A 19,727-nucleotide genomic window follows, 5' to 3' on the forward strand; every position below is an offset into this window, starting at 1 on the left:
AAATAAAGCATGCTATGACTGGCTTATTGACCTATCAGTGCATTGGCTTTAACATAGTGGTTACACCCATTGTGTTGGGTGAGACAAATTCAGCCAACATTTTCCACAGAATATTGGTCATAGCTATATTGTTATCACTGAAGGTTATTACTTTGTTCAAGTTCCTACTTATTCCACGCCCTTAAGAATAAAGGCACCTAAGGGTTGTGAATAAACAATACTATTAACAGTATATTCACACTCACAACTTATTTACAAAAACAGTTAAATAAAGGTGTATGGACAGAGAGGTTCAATTTGAAGCTTGCAGATGTCATCCAAGAATGTGACACGTTTTCTGAATTCCTCCAGAGTTGAGATGTTCCTCTTGGACTTGATTAAAAGTCATGGGCAGCTAACGGGTCTTAAGGCAGAAGACCCTAGAACTGCCTTGAACTTTCTGAAGTCCTTCCCTCACTCAGTGGCCTACTCTCAGAGACCAGTCCAGAGTCAAGGGATGCTACCACAGGCTCTGCGGTGCTGTATGGTGGTGCGCATGGATTTTGTATAAAGGCCTGGCTCTGGAGAATCGCTTGCTGATAGGAAGGTGGTTCCTCATGGCTGAAGTCCTCATTGCTGGTCTCGCAGCAGATCTCAGAGTAAACTGGAGGAGCTACGCCTGGCCACCATATGTCCACACTCTCACCAACATTATCTCTGACCTGAGACTCTTCATATGATGGAGGATAGAAGGTAGCCCTGAAGAAGAAAGATTACCAATGGCATTATTAATGACATCTTCAAATGATTAGCCAGCACTTTAAATAATAACTGTTTTTAATAACATACTGATTCAAGTTGGTCCTATTCTACAAATCTTATTGAGATTTACTGAGGATAATCGTTTTGCTAAAACCAGCACAAGGCACAATACAACTCCCCAGTTAACAGGACAAAACATAAAATGAACTTACACACACTAACGACAAAACGTGTTATTGACCACTTGACAATAACAAAACGAACCAGTGACATATCTAAGTAAAGTAACAAATAAGGTGGCAATGCTAGAACTGATAATGTATAATAACCAATAAGTAAGTGGAAATTCAAATAATGTAAAACTGCAATAATAAACAAAGTGAATATGATATTTATGTAAAATAAATCAAATTAATTGCAATGCAAATGAATCAATCGGTATCCTTACTACAGCACTGCAATGGAATGTTGCAATAAAAATATGAATAAAACAATCAGGAGAGTTCTAATTTCTCCTGTTTAATGTTAATTTATACAATCTGATGGAGAGAAAACTACTGGTTACAATGGACAACCATTTTAGTGTGTCTTTCTTTGCTTAGTACAAGGACCAAAACTCATTAACTCCAAACACATTTCTAGAAGAAACTAATAGGAGAACTGCTGTAATCAAAACAATGTTTATTTACACTGAATTATCAATGTGATATCCTTGTTATCTGCACTTTCAGTGCCATTGTTTAGAGTAGTTGTTTAGAGCATTTCATCTCAGGAGTCTGAGTTTTGGATTTAGATTTGTTTATACAGATAAGTTTACAACTGGCCAGAATTCTTTGCCTTTGTAAAGCAGATATGAAATATGAGTTTTGCCCATACATCAAAAGAACATCTACTAAAATAACAGGAAAATCCAGTCCTACCTGTCCACAGTAAAAACATGGACCTCATTGTCTTGGGTCCTCCTCCCAGACCACTTGACCATCGCGTTCTTCATTCCATGTCCAAGGGACCACAGCACTCCAATGAAAAGCAGGACAAAGCCCAGGACGATGAGGAAAAATGTGATGACATCCCTCAGCATCTGCATGTCATCGCCTTGGATGGATTTGATGTAAGCACCCCCACAGATGAGACATAAGCCAATGGTGGGCATCACTAGACGGGCAGCGGCCAGTAGGTTTTTCTTCTTGCTCATGGTGTAGGTTCTGCCAAACTGAAGAGCCGTGAAACGCATGAGTAAATGAGGAGATGCTACTGTGCCGGAGCAACTTAGATCTAAGTCAGAGATGCTTTAGGCAAGGGCTTAATAAGCTCTGAAGTTTGACCTCTCTGACCTGTTGCTATAGTGACTGGTCTAGGTCTAATTAGTCTGAATTAAGCAACACACACCATTGCATTCCATTGTTTGAAAGGAAGTCGTGTTGTGATAAAGCTTGTGTAAAACATCTCTGATAAGGCTTGTGTAAAAACATAAGGCCATGTCCTTGTCTGGTATTCCGCCTCATTTTCAGCTCCGTGCCAGCAGACTTACTGCATCACTATAAAAGTGACCACACACAGTCTTAGACACTACAGGGCATTGGCTAATTATCCAGAGACTATCACCTGATAATTGACTTCTTACGTGTATTTAGCACATCCGAGCCAGTGGAAAAAGATTTAGCTCATGGAAAAATTCAAAGGTCATGTCTAGTACCTCAATTAGACTTATCAGTGTTGAAATGGTTAATCATTTGAATAAATGTTTTATTACTTTTCACTTCAAATGTACAAGTGTGTCATTTAATAAACCAGGGAGGCTATAAATCCAGTACCAATGTAGACCTGCTGAAAAGGCAATCTTTAGTCAAGTCATAGGGGAGATTAACTAGCAATCGGAAGTTTGTTTAGCCATTACCCCAAGCCCTGGGTGTCCTCTTTGAATAAACAGACTTCCCAAAAGTGCATTCTGATGCACATTAATATGTGTATTAAAATGTATAGGGGACTGCATTTTTATTTAAGATTTCTGCATCATGTCAGTATGTATGTCACTCAGTGCCATATTAATTGCATATCATTTTTAAATACATGCAGCTACTTCATAAACATCACTACTGACCAAGAAGGCTGCGCTGATGATTCTGCTTCTGTGACTTCTGTAACCGTAACATGCGTACAGCACGTCTGTGTGATGACAAGCTTTCTGCTGCTATAAATATGTCACTGCATACTAATTGTGGAAATCTTGTGAATGAACCAATGTTAATGATTTATTAATGGCACATATTTGGATGTCTTCACAGGGAAACAGTTTATCTGGTCTTATCTCGTGAATGCTGAGTTTATGGTAAGGTTAATGGCCCTTATCATGATATTCTAATCTTTTTAAATCACTGTTCCTTCCTTTATCTTCACAACTACAGGAGGATTTATTATGATCAAGTTCAAACTTAGAAAGTGTAAGCTTTCTGTTTTAACACAATTCAAGTAAATCACAATTTGTTTTCTTTGTATTTTTGTTTTTTGTTTTAATTTGGTGGGTTGGGGTTATAAAATACGGACATAGGGAATGCAGATATAAACTAGAAATAAAAAAACCACTTCACAAAAAAACAAAGGGCTTGAAAATGTTTGTAATAATAAAAAGATTTACATTGTTACACAAAAGTCTTTGTCCATCTGAGAAAATTAAATTTAAAGCTATTTTATATATGACCAGCAAACATTCATAAATATGTAAAAAACAAAACAAAACAAAACAAAAAACAGGATGAACAGAAATCTGAACTTCTACATGGAAAATGCTTAAATAATGGCTTCAATTATCTTAATTTGTTTTAAATTTTCATAATGTTGTTCCAAGTATGTCATAGTTATCAAATACAAAATATAATTTGTAAAAATAATGTCTCTGTGTAGGATGTCTATTTATAATATGTACTTTATTTATATTTATAAAATTGTTATTATTATTATTATTATTATATTACTAAATTTTGATGTGTTTATTTATGGACTGAAAGAAACACTACACTGTTGTGTCCACACATTGAGTCCAGAGTCCAGTTCTTGTTTATAACGAACAATGTTATTTTGTTGCACACATCTAAAACAAACTGTATTTAAAAAATTACTCCGACTTATCTACAGACAAGCCTTTAAGCAGAAATAAAAACAAAAAATTAAACAACCGGGGTATAAACAGAATAAACACTTACAAAAATAAGTGGAAGTTGTCCTATATTTCGTTTTTTTTTTTTTTTTTTCTAATTTTGGCTCTTTCTTTCTTCTTTGGCCTCTTGGAATTTAGCCGCAAAATAAATCTGCTCTACCCTCAGAGCAGTGGGTGAACTGGAGGATATAGGCCACTGAACTGAAACGGAGAGCTGGACAGAGACAGCATTGGAAAATCATTTCTCACTATATTACAAGCATATTGCCCTCCAGCGGACAATACAGTACAAGCATCTGCATGCGTCTGGAAAAACTACAACTCCCAGCAGTCACAGCGTGTCCGATTGCCGTTTCACTTCCGCCTTCATTGTAAATGTAGCTGAATGAGCTTGGTGCCGCGTCTGCAACCAGCCTAAAATTAACAGCGCTCCTTATTCCACAGGTCAGTGGTATGTCTCTTTAAATTATGGCTATTATTTTACTTTTTTGGCTCCATTTCGGAAGTGTTCGGTGATACTAGACCGAGAAGGAAACCGCAGTAAACCGTATTTAATTCGAGAAAAAAAAAATAATTAGCTCACGCTAATGTCAGCGCTCAGTGAAATTTGTAAATGTTAGTGGGTTTACAGAACCCTGGGAAAGATTCGTGATCTGTGAAACATTGTTAATAAACTTCACTGAATTTTGAGAAGCTGAGCAACCATATTTCTTTCAGAATATGTCGTGTGTGTAGCGAGTTAACGTTCGCTGCTTGAGTTCCTCGGTTTATTTTCAGCTTTTAGTATCCCTAGAGCCCGTTTATACTTTTCACATTTGTAACATGTTGGTCAATCATCAGTAGCTGTCTGACAAATCTTAGATGGTGAGATTTTAACGTAAGGCAAGGTGTCCCGGAAATGGTCATCATGAATGTTCTGTGACCTGAGATTATTAACCCAGATGTTCCCCCGCCCTGATGTGTGTGTGTGTGTGTGTGTGTATAAATCATGATCATGTTCAGAAATAATATAAACATTATAACATATGCCAATGTTATACAGAAATTTGTAAATGTTTGCCGTAGGGCACACTACAAATGTGTTTTACTATGTAATTAATAACTGATTATCTTTATTCAACTCACAGCATTTTCATTGAAGGTCCACATTCATCAGATGATGATTGATCCCAAAGCCTGGGCAGAGTATGTTGTGGAGTGGGCAGCCAGAGACCCCTATGGATTCCTTGCGACTGTCATTCTGGCCTTGACACCGCTCTTCATTGCCAGTGCTTTGCTTTCCTGGAAACTTGCGAAGATGATTGAGGTCAGGGACCGTGACCAGAAAAAGAAGAAGAGGAGAAAGGAGAACATAGCAAAGGCCAAGAGAGCCAAGAAAGATTGAACTGAAATCTCATGGGATCAATACATGTGTTCCCATGTCGAACAGAGCCCCATTCTCTGCTGTGCCAGGGTGATTCAGGGCTTAACAGTGGGCTTATCAAGCTCTTGAAGAGTGCATGGCGTCTGGACTGATTAATCAAGTACTCAATGGCTGGACTGCTGTGATTTTCTAGGAAAATGCACTGCAGTAACATGTTGCGATTGCCTCACTCATTCATTCCAATTATTTTTTTTATGTTTTCCACAAATCCACAAAATGTCTTGTTCTTATTACTAAAAAAAAACCCTACAACCTTAAGTTCATATCAAGCTTGCTGTGGCTCTAACACTAATGAAATGCTTCAAAATTACTAGCCGGAAGTATATAAACAAGCACTATATACATAAGTTTATGAACTTATTTTTAAATAAGCTGCACAGAACAACCACATGCAGCTTCATTTGTGTTTTCCTGATAAATCACTATCTAGGCCACTCTAGCAACAAAATGCATAAAACCCCGCTTGAGCATCTGAATTCCTGTTTCTTACTAAATTTGAAAACTGATTTCAATTAAAGTTTATAGGAAATTGTTGGCAGAGGATTGATTAATATTCATTTACAACACACACACACTAACATTTCCACAAGACATCTGTGAATGCTTGCTTTTTTATAAAAGTTTATAAAAGTTACATACTGCAGCATTTCCATCATTTAATGAAGTGCTAAAGTTACAGCCAAGAGCAACATATTCATCAGTCTTCCAGGACTGTCAAGTGACAATCCTGAATTTGAGCACTAGTCAGGTCAGGTAAGTCCTATTTTTTCGGAGGTGCCCAGGATCCAGGTTGGAAAGTATTGGCAGTGCTAATGGGATCTTCGCTGATTTCTGGCTGTCCAAACTGTGTAGCAGAAGCATGACCTTTGATTTGTGTCTGCAAAGGTCGAGCAACTAGTCCCTCCTCATACTCTTTGGCTTGAAGTGTGATGTCCTTCTCTTCAGCCTCCAGAGCTTTGATCTTTATATGTTCTCTGTAACGTTCGTTCTTCAGCAACTCCTTCACAGAAACAAGGTGATCAACAGACAAGCATCACTGTCAGTCATCAGTCTACATAATAAGGGGCATCAACATATGTTCTAATTACTGCTTTAAAAAAATGAAAAAACCTACCTCTATAGTGGGTGGATCCTTGCGTCTACCTCTAATCCAAGCTGCAAAAACAGCAAGAAAAAAATAGTAAAATCTAAAAAAGCATACAGTCATCATTCAATCATGTGAATTCTCACAACACAAAGGTCATATTAAGCCAGAATCATTACCATCCCATTCAGAGGGAATGTTTCCTTCCAAGTATTCAAATTCTGTTGGATTTAAGGCCTCAACCATTCGTCTTGCCCGAACAACTCGTCCTTAAATTCACAGGGAAACAGATGTTACCCGACAGTTGAAGGGGAAAAAAAAGTATTTTATTCAAAGCTTGTTTAGTATGTATTCAAACTCCTTGCCAAGCTACAAGAGCAGAGACAAAAATGACCAAAAATATGAAATAATGTACCATACATTTAAAAGACAACCCCAAATTCTCCTCCATGACTCAAACTCTGAGAAGTAATCAATTTCATATACGTTGTTTTGATGTAAAACCAAAAGTTTACAGAGAAACACATTGACTGATTGATTTTCTTTAGTGATGGTGATAGGAATCAGGGTCACATAATTCTCCACTCATCATATAGCAACAACCTTGGTACAAACAAAAACAGCACCTTACTATGTACTGTGATATTACTTTTAGAGGCATTATTGCTTTAGATATGATTCCTTTTTTTACTTTGTAGTCTACTTATACGACCCTTTCAATCTTCAAAAAAGGCTAATGTCATAAACTTAAGAGACCAAATCTGCATGTGGGTTTGGTGCTGGCTGGAGACTGAGGTGGGGATCAATTGCAAATTTATAAATGTGTGCTGAATGTAGGCAAATATTTAGAGTTATATATTAATCCCTTTTGAGGCATTTTGCTCGAAACTAACTTCTAAAAATGCAATTCTGAATAACGGGAATTAATTTCAGGGGTTTAATGAATGGTTGGAGGGCGAATATAATAAATAGTCTTTATTAATTTGATTTGTGCAGAATTTTTCATTGGAAGTACCCTAAATTAAGGCACTGATAACTCCAATGCCCTGCAGGTATCCATGGCAGCAATCCTAGTAAAACCTTTATCTCTCAATCCTAGAAAATAATGACATAAAACTTTAATAATTGGAACAGACAGAGAGAACCAGGACGGTGTTTACAATACTATTAGAAAGACTGAAATCCCATTTCTAATAAGCTGGGGGAGCCGAAGAACTGAACCTAGGTCAGAGTGTTTAACTAACCTGTCCATGTCTTCTGTTCGGGGACGTAGTAATATTTATTCCCGAAATGGTCAGTTCCTACGTGTTCTTTCACAACTCCGAAGGTCCTCCGCAGCAGAGAGGATAAACGGCTCATTCTGACCAAGGTTAAGAGCAATTTCTAATGGCAAAGGTTTGACTTTGGCTGCTCGATGTAAGCGGTGGTACGCTAGCACTCCACAGTGGTGTAAGTGTTTCTAACCTCTAGCGGAACAAAAGAACACTTAATATGATTGGCTCTTGGAACTACTCTGACCAATCACAACTCGCGTTATAGTTATGTTTACAGACGTCCCCAACATGTCAGCTTTCATGCTCCAGCAACCAAACAATGAGTAAAACCATCAAAACTGAAGCTGCTTTAAAATCAGTTAAACATTTTTGATATTAATATTATTTTAATGAGTATTTTAAACATCATCGCTACACTGGGGAGCGTTCAGAACCCCAGGGAACACCTCCTCACACATGTTCAGGATAAAATACTTCAGAATGTGAACTGTAAATAATTGTTAAATGTCCGGGCTGTGGATTAATATACTGAAACATGCTCAGTTTCCTCGCCGCTCGACAGACGGGTCTGGACGATCCAGTTCGCCTGAGACGAGCAGAGTCGACCAGGAGGTACATTTTGAACTTATTGCATTTTCATTCAGACGCTTTATGATGCCCTGTCTAATCCTTAAATTGTTCTGTTCTCCCTCATTGGAATATCACAATGATTTTGAAGCTGTAAAGTAAAAATACTGTGTTCCTATTACGTATAAGTGTTCTTTAAAACACAGTATGTTTAAAGTCTCAATTTAAAGATATTTTTTCTAAATAAACTACACAACTTCATTGTCCTTTTATCAGCTCAACTTTACAATGTAAGGGCACTTCATAGTTCTACAATTAAAGACTGTCATCCATTTTTTTGCTGTGCATACATTGATTGAAACTTTTCAGTCTATTTTTATAACTATTCTTCGATAGTCTGGACCCCAAACAGGACCAGCACAGACCATGTACAGATCAATGAGATCGTGGTTGTGTGTTGCATTGGTATGAGTGGATCAGACAGCAGTGTTGCTGGTTCAGAAAACTACACCAACCAAAATATTCCAGTCATACTGTGGGCCCGTCTAATGTGTATCCATTTTACACTGACAAAAAAGATGACCAACACAAACTGTGCAGCAACAGATGAGCTATTGTCTCTGCCTTGATATCTAAAAGTGGACCAACAAGTTAGGAGAGTGTAATAGAGTGGACAGTATGGGAACACTGTGTATAAAAACACCAGCACCACTGATGTGTCAAATCCACTCGCACCAGGACCACATCAGTGTCACTGCACCAGTGAGAATGAACCACCACCCTAATCATACCTGCTTTGTGTTGGTCTGAGGGGGTCCTTATCATTGAAGATCAAGGTGTGGGCTAACATAGCATGCCGAGCAACAGCTTGAATTTTTTTTGTCCAGGCAGGGTTTTTTAAACCAATCCACTTCAGTCTGTCTTAGCCATCATAACTCTGTTTACGTTATTTTGATGATGGTCCTTCTAACATCAATATTGTTTACTTTTTTAGGGTACTAAGTTTGGAGTTAAATCATGACAGAGATGTGGAGCGAATTCATGGGAATGGAATAAACACTATTGACATTGAAGTGATTGAAAGGAGATAGTAAGTCATGTGTCTTGCTATGACTTATATTTTGTCAGTTATTTTAATGTGCATTGAAAATATACGGGGTGGGCCATTTATATGGATACACCTTAATAAAATGGGAATAGCTGGTTATATTAACTTCCAGTTTGTGAAACTTGGAAATAACTCATGTAAGAGTAAAGTTACATTAAAAACAATCACACCATTTATTTTCTTGTGAAATTCCCAATAAGTTTGATGTGACACAAGACCCTCTTCCCATTGAAAAAACAAAAGTTGGATCCAAAATGGCCGACTTCAAAATGACAAACATGGTCACCACCCATCTTGAAAAGTATTCCCCCTCCCATATACTAATGTGCAACAAACAGGAAGTTAATATCACCAACCATTACCATTTTATTAAGGTGTGTCCATATAAATGGCCCACCCTGTATGTGATTGTCTGAATCAGAAAACACTGGTATGATCAAACTGACTCAAACTGTGCCTAGACCCTCCTATACATAACATTTAGTACATAGTTTCTCAGCTCTGGTCCTAGAATACCACTGACTATTAAGACACAGCTAATTCGCTTTCCTTCATAATGTTAATTTCTTATATTGTGATTCTATTTTTCTGTAATATTAAGATTTGTGATTTTTAAAGTATTATGATTCTATTTTCAATTAAATATTACTCTCTGATACACAGATGATTTTTTTCTCTTTTTTTTAAATACAGCATTGGAATGTTATACTTATTTTCAATGGTTACAATGGTTATCAGTGAGTGAGCCTCTTACAACCACATTTCTGATTTACAGTATGTTATCGGGAGGTTCAGATGGAGTAATTGTGATTTATGACCTGGAAAACAACAGCAAGAAATCTCATTACACTTGCAAAGCAGTTTGCACTGTGGGCAGGTTAGTCTCCTGTGCATGTGTCTTTTGACCAATGATCAGTAGGTGCCAGTATTTTCCTAAATAAGAAAAACCGCGTCTCACCTGTAAGTTGTCCTGTGAATATTAACTAAACAAAGATGAAATATGATGTAGGAAAGCTTGAATTTAGAAAAGCATTTTGTGATGGGATATTTCATAATTAAAGAAATATTCTAGTAATGTTACCTTTTTAAATATTTTTTTTTTCAAAGAATGTATGCTTCTCAGTGATACCAACTGTTGTTTTTGTGTTTGTGTGTTTCTCTTTTAGGTCAAGTCGATATGTGCACAAGTTCAGTGTGGAGACAGTCCAGTGGTACCCTCATGACACTGGCATGTTTGTATCCAGCTCTTTTGACAAAACCATGAAAGTGTGGGATACAGAAACATTAAAGGTCTGATTCATCTTTTTAAATGTACCGTCTCTATCTACTAACTGCCAGTATTTTGCATGCTACCTTTGCATTGTATCTTATGCAAACCAACATAGACCCACAAACTTACACTCTCCTTTGGCCGAGTGGAACATTCTAAAATTGTAAAATTATGCACCACACAACATATTATATTTCCATCAAGATGCTGGCTTTCAGTTCATACAGTGGCACATATATTCAGCCTGTGAATAATGAGGATTGTAGTGTTTGATTTAACATTTGCATTGTATCCAAATAGCCTGCTGAAGTGTTCCAGTTTGAAGGGAATGTATACTGCCACCATATGTCTCCTGTTGCTCGTAAACACAGTCTTATAGCAGGTATGTTCATTCAGTGTTTTATACTTTTGGTTTAAATTATGCACTCATTTGCATTTATTATATTCTGTGTGTCTGCTTGTTGTTTTCCTAAATCTGAGCATCAACAGCTGATAAAACTAAAAAAACTAACAAAAAAGAATACTATAATTATTATTTGGAACATGCTAAAGTACAACTCACAACATCAGCACTACCCCATTCTTTCTCAGCATAACTTCAATGTTGTCAATAAGTATGCAGCTTAAGACAAAGAGACAGGAAATCTTAAGATAATTGTCAGTGCTGACTTGTAATTGTCAGTCAACAAAATTATTTTTGTTGATATTACATAATTAGTAGCATTAATATCCGATGAGAGGGCGGCACGGTGGCGCAGCAGGTAGTGTCGCAGTCACACAGCTCCAGGGGCCTGGAGGTTGTGGGTTCGATTCCCGCTCCGGGTGACTGTCTGTGAGGAGTTGGTGTGTTCTCCCCGTGTCCGCGTGGGTTTCCTCCGGGTGCTCCGGTTTCCTCCCACAGTCCAAAAAAAAAACACACGTTGCAGGTGGATTGGCGACTCGAAAGTGTCCGTAGGTGTGAGTGTGTGAGTGAATGTGTGTGTGTCTGTGTTGCCCTGTGAAGGACTGGCGTCCCCTCCAGGGTGTATTCCCGCCTTGCGCCCGATGATTCCAGGTAGGCCCTGGACCCCCCGCGACCCTAAATTGGATAAGCGGTTACAGATAATGGATGGATGGAATATCCGATGAGCCTACAGCAGTTTAGCTATGCACATTAACAAAAGCTATAAAGATTGTTTCATCCGAGACTGCTCAGGAAAAATATAGTGAGTTAGAACAGAAGTAATTTATATAATCTCAGAGAAAAATGAAAATAAAAGAATAAAATGTAGAATATAGACCATTTAAAAATATGCATTTAATTGTGCTTGGTCTCTTCCTGTGCAACAAGAAAGAAAGAATGCCTTGAAGATACAAACCATGAACGGAATTTAGTCACCACCATCCATACCAGAGCAGGAAGAGCTAGTAACCTTGTATACTTCATAGCTTCATATCTCTCTCTACCCCACACCTTTGTCTCTAAATGATTATCTCATGTTTGCTGTAATCTCTACATCACACTCGTCATTTCCCTTGTCCACACTCACTCACAAACAAAATCACTATTTAATTTTCCTTTCCTCATCTTTTCCTCTTTTCATTTTCTGACAGGTCAATGCCTCATTAACAAACTGAGCATGACCTGCAGCATTACTTAATAACTTCCCAAATTTCACTGACACAGAGAGGTGGTTTTCTACACAGATAATAGGTGTCAGTCCTAGAATTACATCTGTTTCATTAAAAAAACAAAACAAAACTGTAGTTTCAGCTTATATACATCATTTTTAAACTGCCTTGATTCATATCTGTTATCTACAAGAAACTAGATGACTAACAGGTTTGGTTTTTAAAACAAAGATGCCAATCGAATAAGTGAAAACAATGGGTCCTATTTTGCTTCCGATAGGTGTGATGTTGCAAGCATGTATTTGTTATGCTAATTACACAAGTGTGATTATTACATATCCATTATGCAGGTTGTTTATTCTTGTTTACCTCTCATTCATCATTTTGACCAAAATGCTTAAATGTATATGAAGCTGTCAGTATATTGGTATTAGCAAAATGAACTGTACATATCCCACTTTGGTACATTCAGGGTACCTCTAAAGGTTTGTCTGTTAGTATTGAGTGTGTTTATGATGTTTGAATGACTACTCTTAATTGTTATGTGTTTACAGTTGGTACCAAAGACCCTAAAGTCCAGCTCTGTGACCTGAAGTCGGGCTCTCGTATTCACACACTGCAGGGTGAGTAATGCATTCCAATGCTGGAAGGAGCACAGCAAAAGTGGGTATTATATATTACCACCTTTGTGCATATATTAATTATATCCGCACTGAAAATATTATATGCACTACCCCTACTGCTATTACTACTACTACTAAAATAATAATAAAAATAATAAAAATTATTGAAGAACACATTGACCCTTATACTTTATTTGTAGACCTAACATCATACTGATATTTAAAAAGTTCGTCCACGCAGAAAGTTTGTTTTTCAGCATTGTCCTATCAACATTAATAATTAAATCTTGTGAAACACTTGCAAAAGTAATATAGTCTCTTTTACTTACAATTTGTCTTTGTTCAGGTCACAGAGGGGAGGTTCTTTCTGTGCGATGGTCCCCACGTTATGAGCACATCCTGGCCACTGCTAGGTAAGTTTTGTCACTCACACAGAAACCCAGATCATGCAATACACTCCAAAACAATTGTCAAAGAATCATATTTTACACTGTATTATATCACCTTTCCTTTTAGTTACACCATTTATTCACTGAGGAAATGAGAACATCTCTGGGAGTTTGATAATGTTGAATTCTTTTTTCTAATACTAAACTTGGTGTTATGTTTAAAAAGTCAACAATGTCTAAATAGAAAACACAACCCAGAAATAAGATTTATATTTACTTATTTATTTTTAGATTTTTACTTTCAATTGTGTGAACCTTGAAACGAGTAGAGGTTTTACTTAGTGTGAGCTTTGAGATGAGTGTGAAGCTTGGAATTGCTGCCAGCTCAAATGTGAGGTTGCTCAGACTCAAAAGAGGGTGGAGCAAAGTTAATTTGTGATTGGTCAGGGTAAAGCTCATGTAAGCTTTACCCATTTTAGAACTGTCCCTTCTACATCCAGAGGAAAGCAATACTGGTGAATGCATTTATTATGAGACATTTATTTGGGAAGATATTCATACAATATTATTTGTGCATTTACACTGTGGGCCCTGAGAAACAAAACAAACTTAATTAGACTTAAACTTAATTTTGGCTTCCCACAAGACGTCAGCTGCTCGACAGTCTTTGGTAATTATTGATTCCCCTCTTCCTGATGCTTTATAGGAGACAGATCTGGACTACAGGCAAGTCAGTCACGCACATTAAATCTATGAAGTGTCTTTGAAGCCAAGTTGTTGTAGCTGAAATAACCATGGACTTCCCAGGAAAAGACGTCAACCTGATGACAGCATTTGTCTTAATAAAAGCCCAGTGTTTGCCTCCACATAAGTGGAAATTTTCTTACATGCAAGTCACCTATGCTGTGTTCACAGATGCACATCCCATACCATGAGAGATGTTGGCATTTACATATATTTCTTTTAACAATCTGGATGGTCCCTTTTGTGGACACTGAATATTTTACATTCATTAAACAAAATCTGAAAATATTTGATGTTTCTGTTGACATTTGGACAATCTGAAATTAACTTTGGCACCGAAAAGTTGTTCGTAGTTCTGCATGGCATTGAAGTATTGCTTTCAGGTTGCATTTTTGTTGTTTCAGGTTGTATTTTTATTTTTGATGCAGTATTGGACTTCATTTTTTGAAGCACTCCCAAGCCCATGTGGCTATATTTATTAGTGTAGCATGACAGTTTCTTAGCAGTGCCATCTGAGGGCTAAAAGGTCATGCTTATTTAACATTGGTGTCTAGCCTTACCGTACAGGAACTGCAATTTCTCCAGATTTCCTGTATAATATTAAGTATAGTTGATGATAAAATACCTAGTGTCTTTGGATTCTTACATAAAAAAAAAATACATTTTGTACTATTTGAGAATTCTTTCATGAAGTTTGGCATAACATTTTTCTGCAAAACTTTGGTGATTGCCCTTTTTTATTTTTTTATACAGTGACATGAATTATCTATAAATATTTTACTGTTATTGTACTATATTATCCCATCTTTCTTGAAGTGTACTGCAGCATCAATTTCAAAACATGTTTATGTTTACAAAACATCTTCAAGGTGATCAGAGAAAATGTTGGGAATCTTTGTACTTTTGTCAAATAAAAATAAATGTTCTTTTTAATTTGCTGAACGCTGCTGAAATAATGTGCACCCTCAGCCTGTGAGGTGGTTAAGGAGCTCACCTGCTCTAATGCCTAATTTATCCCTTGAGACTAGGCCTGTTTGAAAAACAATTAAACAAACACGGCAGCATGTTACTGCAAGATTTCAGCAATTATTATTAATTATTTTTATTAATTTTTTTGCGTATTACATGAATATGAGAATAGATTACATTGAAATTTTGGCTTATGTTTTTTATGTCATGTGTCTTTACCTCAGCACTGATAGCAGGGTGCGTGTATGGGATGTGAGGCGTGCCTCTGGAAGCCTATTTACTTTAGACCAGCACAACGGGGACAAATCGAAAGCCTCTTCTGAAACAGGTGCGCTCAATAATTAAAGTTATCATGTACTGATTAACTATATATACTGTTTTTTAAGGTCTTTAGATGTTTTAAGAAAGTTTTGCCAATCAAAATTGTCCAGGATTTTAATAATACAAGCTGAATGTTTAAACAACATGTCTGACAATGCATATCCTTCAATCATGTCAATGTCAATGTCAATGGCACATTTAGAAAAAAATCTGTATGTTTTACATACTTGGCAAGATGTTATGTTCCTTGTCAGGTAATAATTCAGGTAACAGTTTCATACTGAAGATGATCTACTGCTGAAATAGTTCAAATAACAGCCTGAGGTTGAACACTCAGAAAATGTCTGTGTAAATGGAAGGGACTGATACTAGTCTTGGCTGAATTGGTGAAGTGTATATGTTGTGTGAAGATTAGTTTCCAAATATGAAAATGGGAAAGATGGTGTATTCTAAAACCTACTCAATGTTTACATATTATATTACATAAAAAATAGGATTTTGCATGTTATGGACCATTATTGTTTTTGCTGTTGCAACGTATGATATTTAGAAAGTGTATATTTATAAACAGATGATTACCATTTTGTTTCCCCAAAAATGTGAATTCAGTTCATTAGTTTTAGTGGAACATTCCTAATAATATTATTTGCATTCTTTCTGTAACCTCCCCAGTGAACACAGCTCATGATGGGCGTGTAAATGGTCTGTGCTTTACTGACGACGGCCTTTACCTCCTGACAACAGGCACAGACGATCGAATGCGGATGTGGAACAGTGCCACAGGCGAAAACACACTGGTAGGCTGTGAATCACGTGGGCTTTGCTTAAAGTTAAAATACAATTTGCAGCTAGGAAACTGCAGGCTAAACCTTTTTATGTGTTCTTTTGAACTTGCCTAAATAAGGAGGTTAGTAAAATATATGTTGTCCCTTCATGTCTCGGGACAAAACAATGCGTTTCCACAGGGCGTTTAAGAGTTGGTCATTCTTTGGCAGTGGAGAAAGCATCTTTCTTTGTGCTTGTCTCTTTGCAAAGATAATATTCATATTGAATGGGCCTTGGCCCTGTCACTTTCGAACATTTGACTCCAGGTGATTCTTCTTCAGCCGTCTCAGGCAGAGATGAATTTGCTCTTTTGGGTGAGTAGGATGCCCCCTCTCCCAGGCTAGCGTGGATGTGAAAGATGTGGAAAGATGTGCATCCTCATCTAACTTACTGAAATGTTCACAGGGAACAGAACTGGTCCAGTTTACTGTTGATATAGACATGTGTAACATGTAAAACCTTAAAAAAATGTTTATCATAGTTTAAAGCATTTACTAATGTTGGACTACAACTGCATTGTTTCTGTTCCAACTTTTCCTCAAAATGGTGTGATAAGTATTGTGTTCTTTAGAAGTGTCATGTAAAAGCTACAGGAATTAACATATGTTCCTACCATTTTTTTTAAGGTAAACTATGGGAAGGTGGTTAACGAAAGCCGTAAAGGCGTGAAGTTCACCGTGTCAAGAGGCTGCAACCCAGATTTTGTCTTTGTGCCATGTGGTAGCTCCATTGCAGTGTATGGGCTTCACACTGGTGAAATGGTCACCATGCTGAGGGGACATTACAATAATGTAGATTGCTGTGAATTCCACTCCGACTATCAGGTAACATTATACAATATTGGAGTGAATTAATGAATAAATAATTTCTAAATTTTAGTGAGAATTGCACAATGAAATACTGTTTGTTTTAAACATATTTCACACTTATCATTAGTTCTGAGCTTTCACAGTAAGCCACTTTAATTAACATGTATTAAATGTTCCAGACTATTGCTGAAGTACAGCCTGATAATTGTTAAGAGCTAGGGAAATGAAAGAGTAATAGAATAGATTCCTAAAAAGCTTTTATATATCACCTACTACCCCTTTGTTTGTTTACCGCATTGAATATCAGGTAACAGTTTCTGTTAAACCTTAGACCTGTACCAGTGGTTTCCAGACTCCACCTCTTATACCAGTTTTTGGGATGTCTGCCCTTTCCCCTGAAATCAAATTAGCAACGAGTCTTGAGGGATTACGTTGTACAAAGACACTGTAACCAAATTCGTATCTGAGAGAACACTCACTCATTATTCCTGTATGTCTCTTGTGTGTGTGTGTGTGTGTGTGTGTGTGTGTGGTCCTCAGGAGCTTTATAGTGGTGGGAAGGACTGTAACATCTTGGCGTGGGTTCCTGTGCTACGTCAGTCTGACACTGAGGAAGAAGGGTCTGGTTCTGTAAAGGTAGGACACCTGGTAGAAAAGAAAGCAGCCCATTATATCTTAACTAATCACTTACATAAACAAAGTGGTCTCTACATTTCCAGCTCTTTTTTGTTATGACATCACAACCCACCAAACAGAACAAGCTAGTCTCCACACATACATAATAACAGTGAACTACCTTTAACCTTTAATAGTTTCCTAGAACCTGTTTAAAAAATATGTATTGTAAAAGTAGAGGTGTATTCTATGTTGAGCATCAGGCACTTTCATCTACTGTCTCCTGTTACAAATGTATTCAATAGAAGCAAAAGTGGATAAACTCCTGGGGACAGAAGTTTCTAACCTTTTAAGGAGACAAACAAATGACTGTTGAAAGAATGTTGCCCTTAAAGAGTCTGTGATTACTATTACACATTTACATAAAGCTTTAAAATGTGTTATAAAGCGATAAACACTCTGCAGACTAGGCTGGAGGATGCACACAGGAGAGCAGTGGATAAATCAGAAACTATTCCCTTGAGAGCTACAGTGAGCTAATCTGTATGAACATGTTGAATGTAGGATATAGTCATTGTATACAGCATATCGGTACTGTCCAATTAAAAACATATATCTTCATTTTTGTGGATTTTAGGTTTACTACATCACGTGAACACAACTGTCCTTCACATTGTGTGAACATTTTGTGATGAACTGACAAATAGAAATGCCTTCCACTGAGAATTATAACGTTTTTTCCTTCTTCTGTAAAGTTTATATATTTGGAGATATCTGTTGTCAGTGGACAGAGACGATATGCACTGATTATTTTGAACAATTGTGCTTCTCATGGGCATTGGTTTGTGTGTGTAACCACTTATCCAGTTCAATGTCGTGGTGGGTCTGGTGCCTACCCGGAATCACTGGGCTCAAGGCAGGAACACACCCTGGAGGGGGCGCCAGTCCTTCCCAGGGCGACACATACTCACACATTCACACCTACGGACACTTTTTGAGAAGCCAATCCACTTACCTGCATGTATTTTTGGACACCAAACTCTTCACAGACAGTCACCCTGAGCAGGGCTCGAACCCAGAACTCCAGGACCCTGAAGCTGTGTGACTGTGTGCATAACCAGCTTCATGGAACATTTATGAATGTTTCATCTTTAACTCTCAAAAAAATGTATTGAACAATTTTCCTTGTGACAGGAATAGGACTGAGAGGATTATGTCCTATTAGAATAAATAAATAAAAAAAGAGGGATTACGTTTTTCACACCACTGTATGCTTTACTGTGAAAACATACCCCAGTTTAGATCCTACTCAGATTGTAGTTGTCAGTGATGACGCACAGGGACACCCCAACAGATGAACAAATCGTTAAGGTACATACTTCACAGTTCACTTTTCCTCTCTATACCTCAGGCAAAGAGTTAAGATCTCTGGAGCAATCCAGCAGGTCCTGCTGCACTGGTTCTGCTTTAAAAAATATTTACAACTCAGACACACAGAAATAATTATAAACTGTTTTCAGGTTGTTTTCATTATTTGGAAGCATTCAACTCTGGTCAGTGAGTAACATAAAAAAATACACAGGAAAACATCTTCCATGTTGAATATTTAGCAGCCGACTAATAACATTTCTTCACAGGGTGGGGCCCAAGCAGCAGTTAATCCAGCTTTTGAAGATGCCTGGAGCAGTGACGAAGATTAAAAATGGAAATTTCAAGTATGGCCACATATCCAGAAACGTTGAGGGGTCTGGGCACTCCTGTCCTATATAAAAGGAACGTGCAGTCAGAAGTCAGATACAGTATCTGCAGTGTCCACATTCATTTGCATGGTGTGGCCAGGTGCAATGACCACACCTCTACTAAGTCTTAACTTTGTCCAGCATGGACTGCACAATGTACAATGAGAGGGGTGTAAGATGTACATATTCACTGATGATGATGATTTTTTGTATTGTTTCCTCAAATAAACCTTTTTTTTAAAAAAAAATAAATATCCTATGTCTCTTGCTGTGTTTCCAAATGTAGCAAGGAATAAATCTGTAAAAAGCTCACAATTGTGGTAATTTTCTTTTTGGTAATTTCATCTGTAGTTTCAAGTAAAGCAATGATGTTTAAAATTTCCTCCCCCAAAAAGCAAAAAATCATTTATAGTGTGTTACAGATATTACAGTAAAATTTAAAGTGTGTTTTATAACTGAGA

The 19,727-nt window shown here is 37.2% G+C and overlaps 4 protein-coding genes across 5 annotated transcripts; 2 read left to right on the forward strand and 2 right to left on the reverse strand.

Annotated features, from left to right (window-relative positions):
* Window positions 1–158: 158 nt before the first annotated feature.
* LOC136665703 (transmembrane protein 252-like) lies at window positions 159–4,046 on the reverse strand. The gene is made up of 3 exons (XM_066643384.1): window positions 3,942–4,046; window positions 1,662–1,954; window positions 159–738 (listed from the first exon to the last, which is right to left on the reverse strand). Exons 2-3 carry the CDS (start codon window positions 1,934–1,936, stop codon window positions 420–422), a joined length of 594 nt encoding a protein of 197 aa, XP_066499481.1. The 5' UTR covers window positions 1,937–1,954; window positions 3,942–4,046; the 3' UTR covers window positions 159–419.
* Window positions 4,047–4,191: 145 nt separating this feature from the next.
* smim15 (small integral membrane protein 15) lies at window positions 4,192–5,803 on the forward strand. 2 transcript variants are annotated; one of them, XM_066643386.1, is made up of 2 exons: window positions 4,192–4,339; window positions 5,023–5,796. In XM_066643386.1, the coding sequence occupies exon 2, from the start codon at window positions 5,052–5,054 to the stop codon at window positions 5,277–5,279; it is 228 nt and encodes a 75-aa protein (XP_066499483.1). In that variant the 5' UTR covers window positions 4,192–4,339; window positions 5,023–5,051; the 3' UTR covers window positions 5,280–5,796. The 2 variants fall into 2 exon arrangements, with proteins under 2 accessions (XP_066499483.1, XP_066499484.1); XM_066643387.1 differs by having other exon boundaries at window positions 4,241–4,346; window positions 5,023–5,803.
* A 100-nt stretch (window positions 5,804–5,903) lies between these two features.
* On the reverse strand, window positions 5,904–7,878 carry ndufaf2 (NADH:ubiquinone oxidoreductase complex assembly factor 2). Its single transcript, XM_066643385.1, has 4 exons — window positions 7,647–7,878; window positions 6,582–6,671; window positions 6,433–6,473; window positions 5,904–6,318 (listed from the first exon to the last, which is right to left on the reverse strand). Exons 1-4 carry the CDS (start codon window positions 7,759–7,761, stop codon window positions 6,079–6,081), a joined length of 486 nt encoding a protein of 161 aa, XP_066499482.1. The 5' UTR covers window positions 7,762–7,878; the 3' UTR covers window positions 5,904–6,078.
* Window positions 7,808–19,513, forward strand: ercc8 (excision repair cross-complementation group 8). The gene is made up of 12 exons (XM_066643383.1): window positions 7,808–8,288; window positions 9,238–9,333; window positions 10,127–10,228; window positions 10,518–10,641; window positions 10,922–11,003; window positions 12,787–12,855; window positions 13,202–13,268; window positions 15,182–15,285; window positions 15,951–16,075; window positions 16,730–16,927; window positions 17,453–17,548; window positions 19,165–19,513. The coding sequence occupies exons 1-12, from the start codon at window positions 8,212–8,214 to the stop codon at window positions 19,225–19,227; spliced, it is 1,203 nt and encodes a 400-aa protein (XP_066499480.1). The 5' UTR covers window positions 7,808–8,211; the 3' UTR covers window positions 19,228–19,513.
* The last annotated feature ends 214 nt before the right edge of the window (window positions 19,514–19,727 follow it).

The sequence above is a fragment of the Hoplias malabaricus genome, chromosome 14 (genome assembly GCF_029633855.1).
Source record: "Hoplias malabaricus isolate fHopMal1 chromosome 14, fHopMal1.hap1, whole genome shotgun sequence".
NCBI classification, from domain to species: Eukaryota; Metazoa; Chordata; class Actinopteri; order Characiformes; family Erythrinidae; genus Hoplias; species Hoplias malabaricus.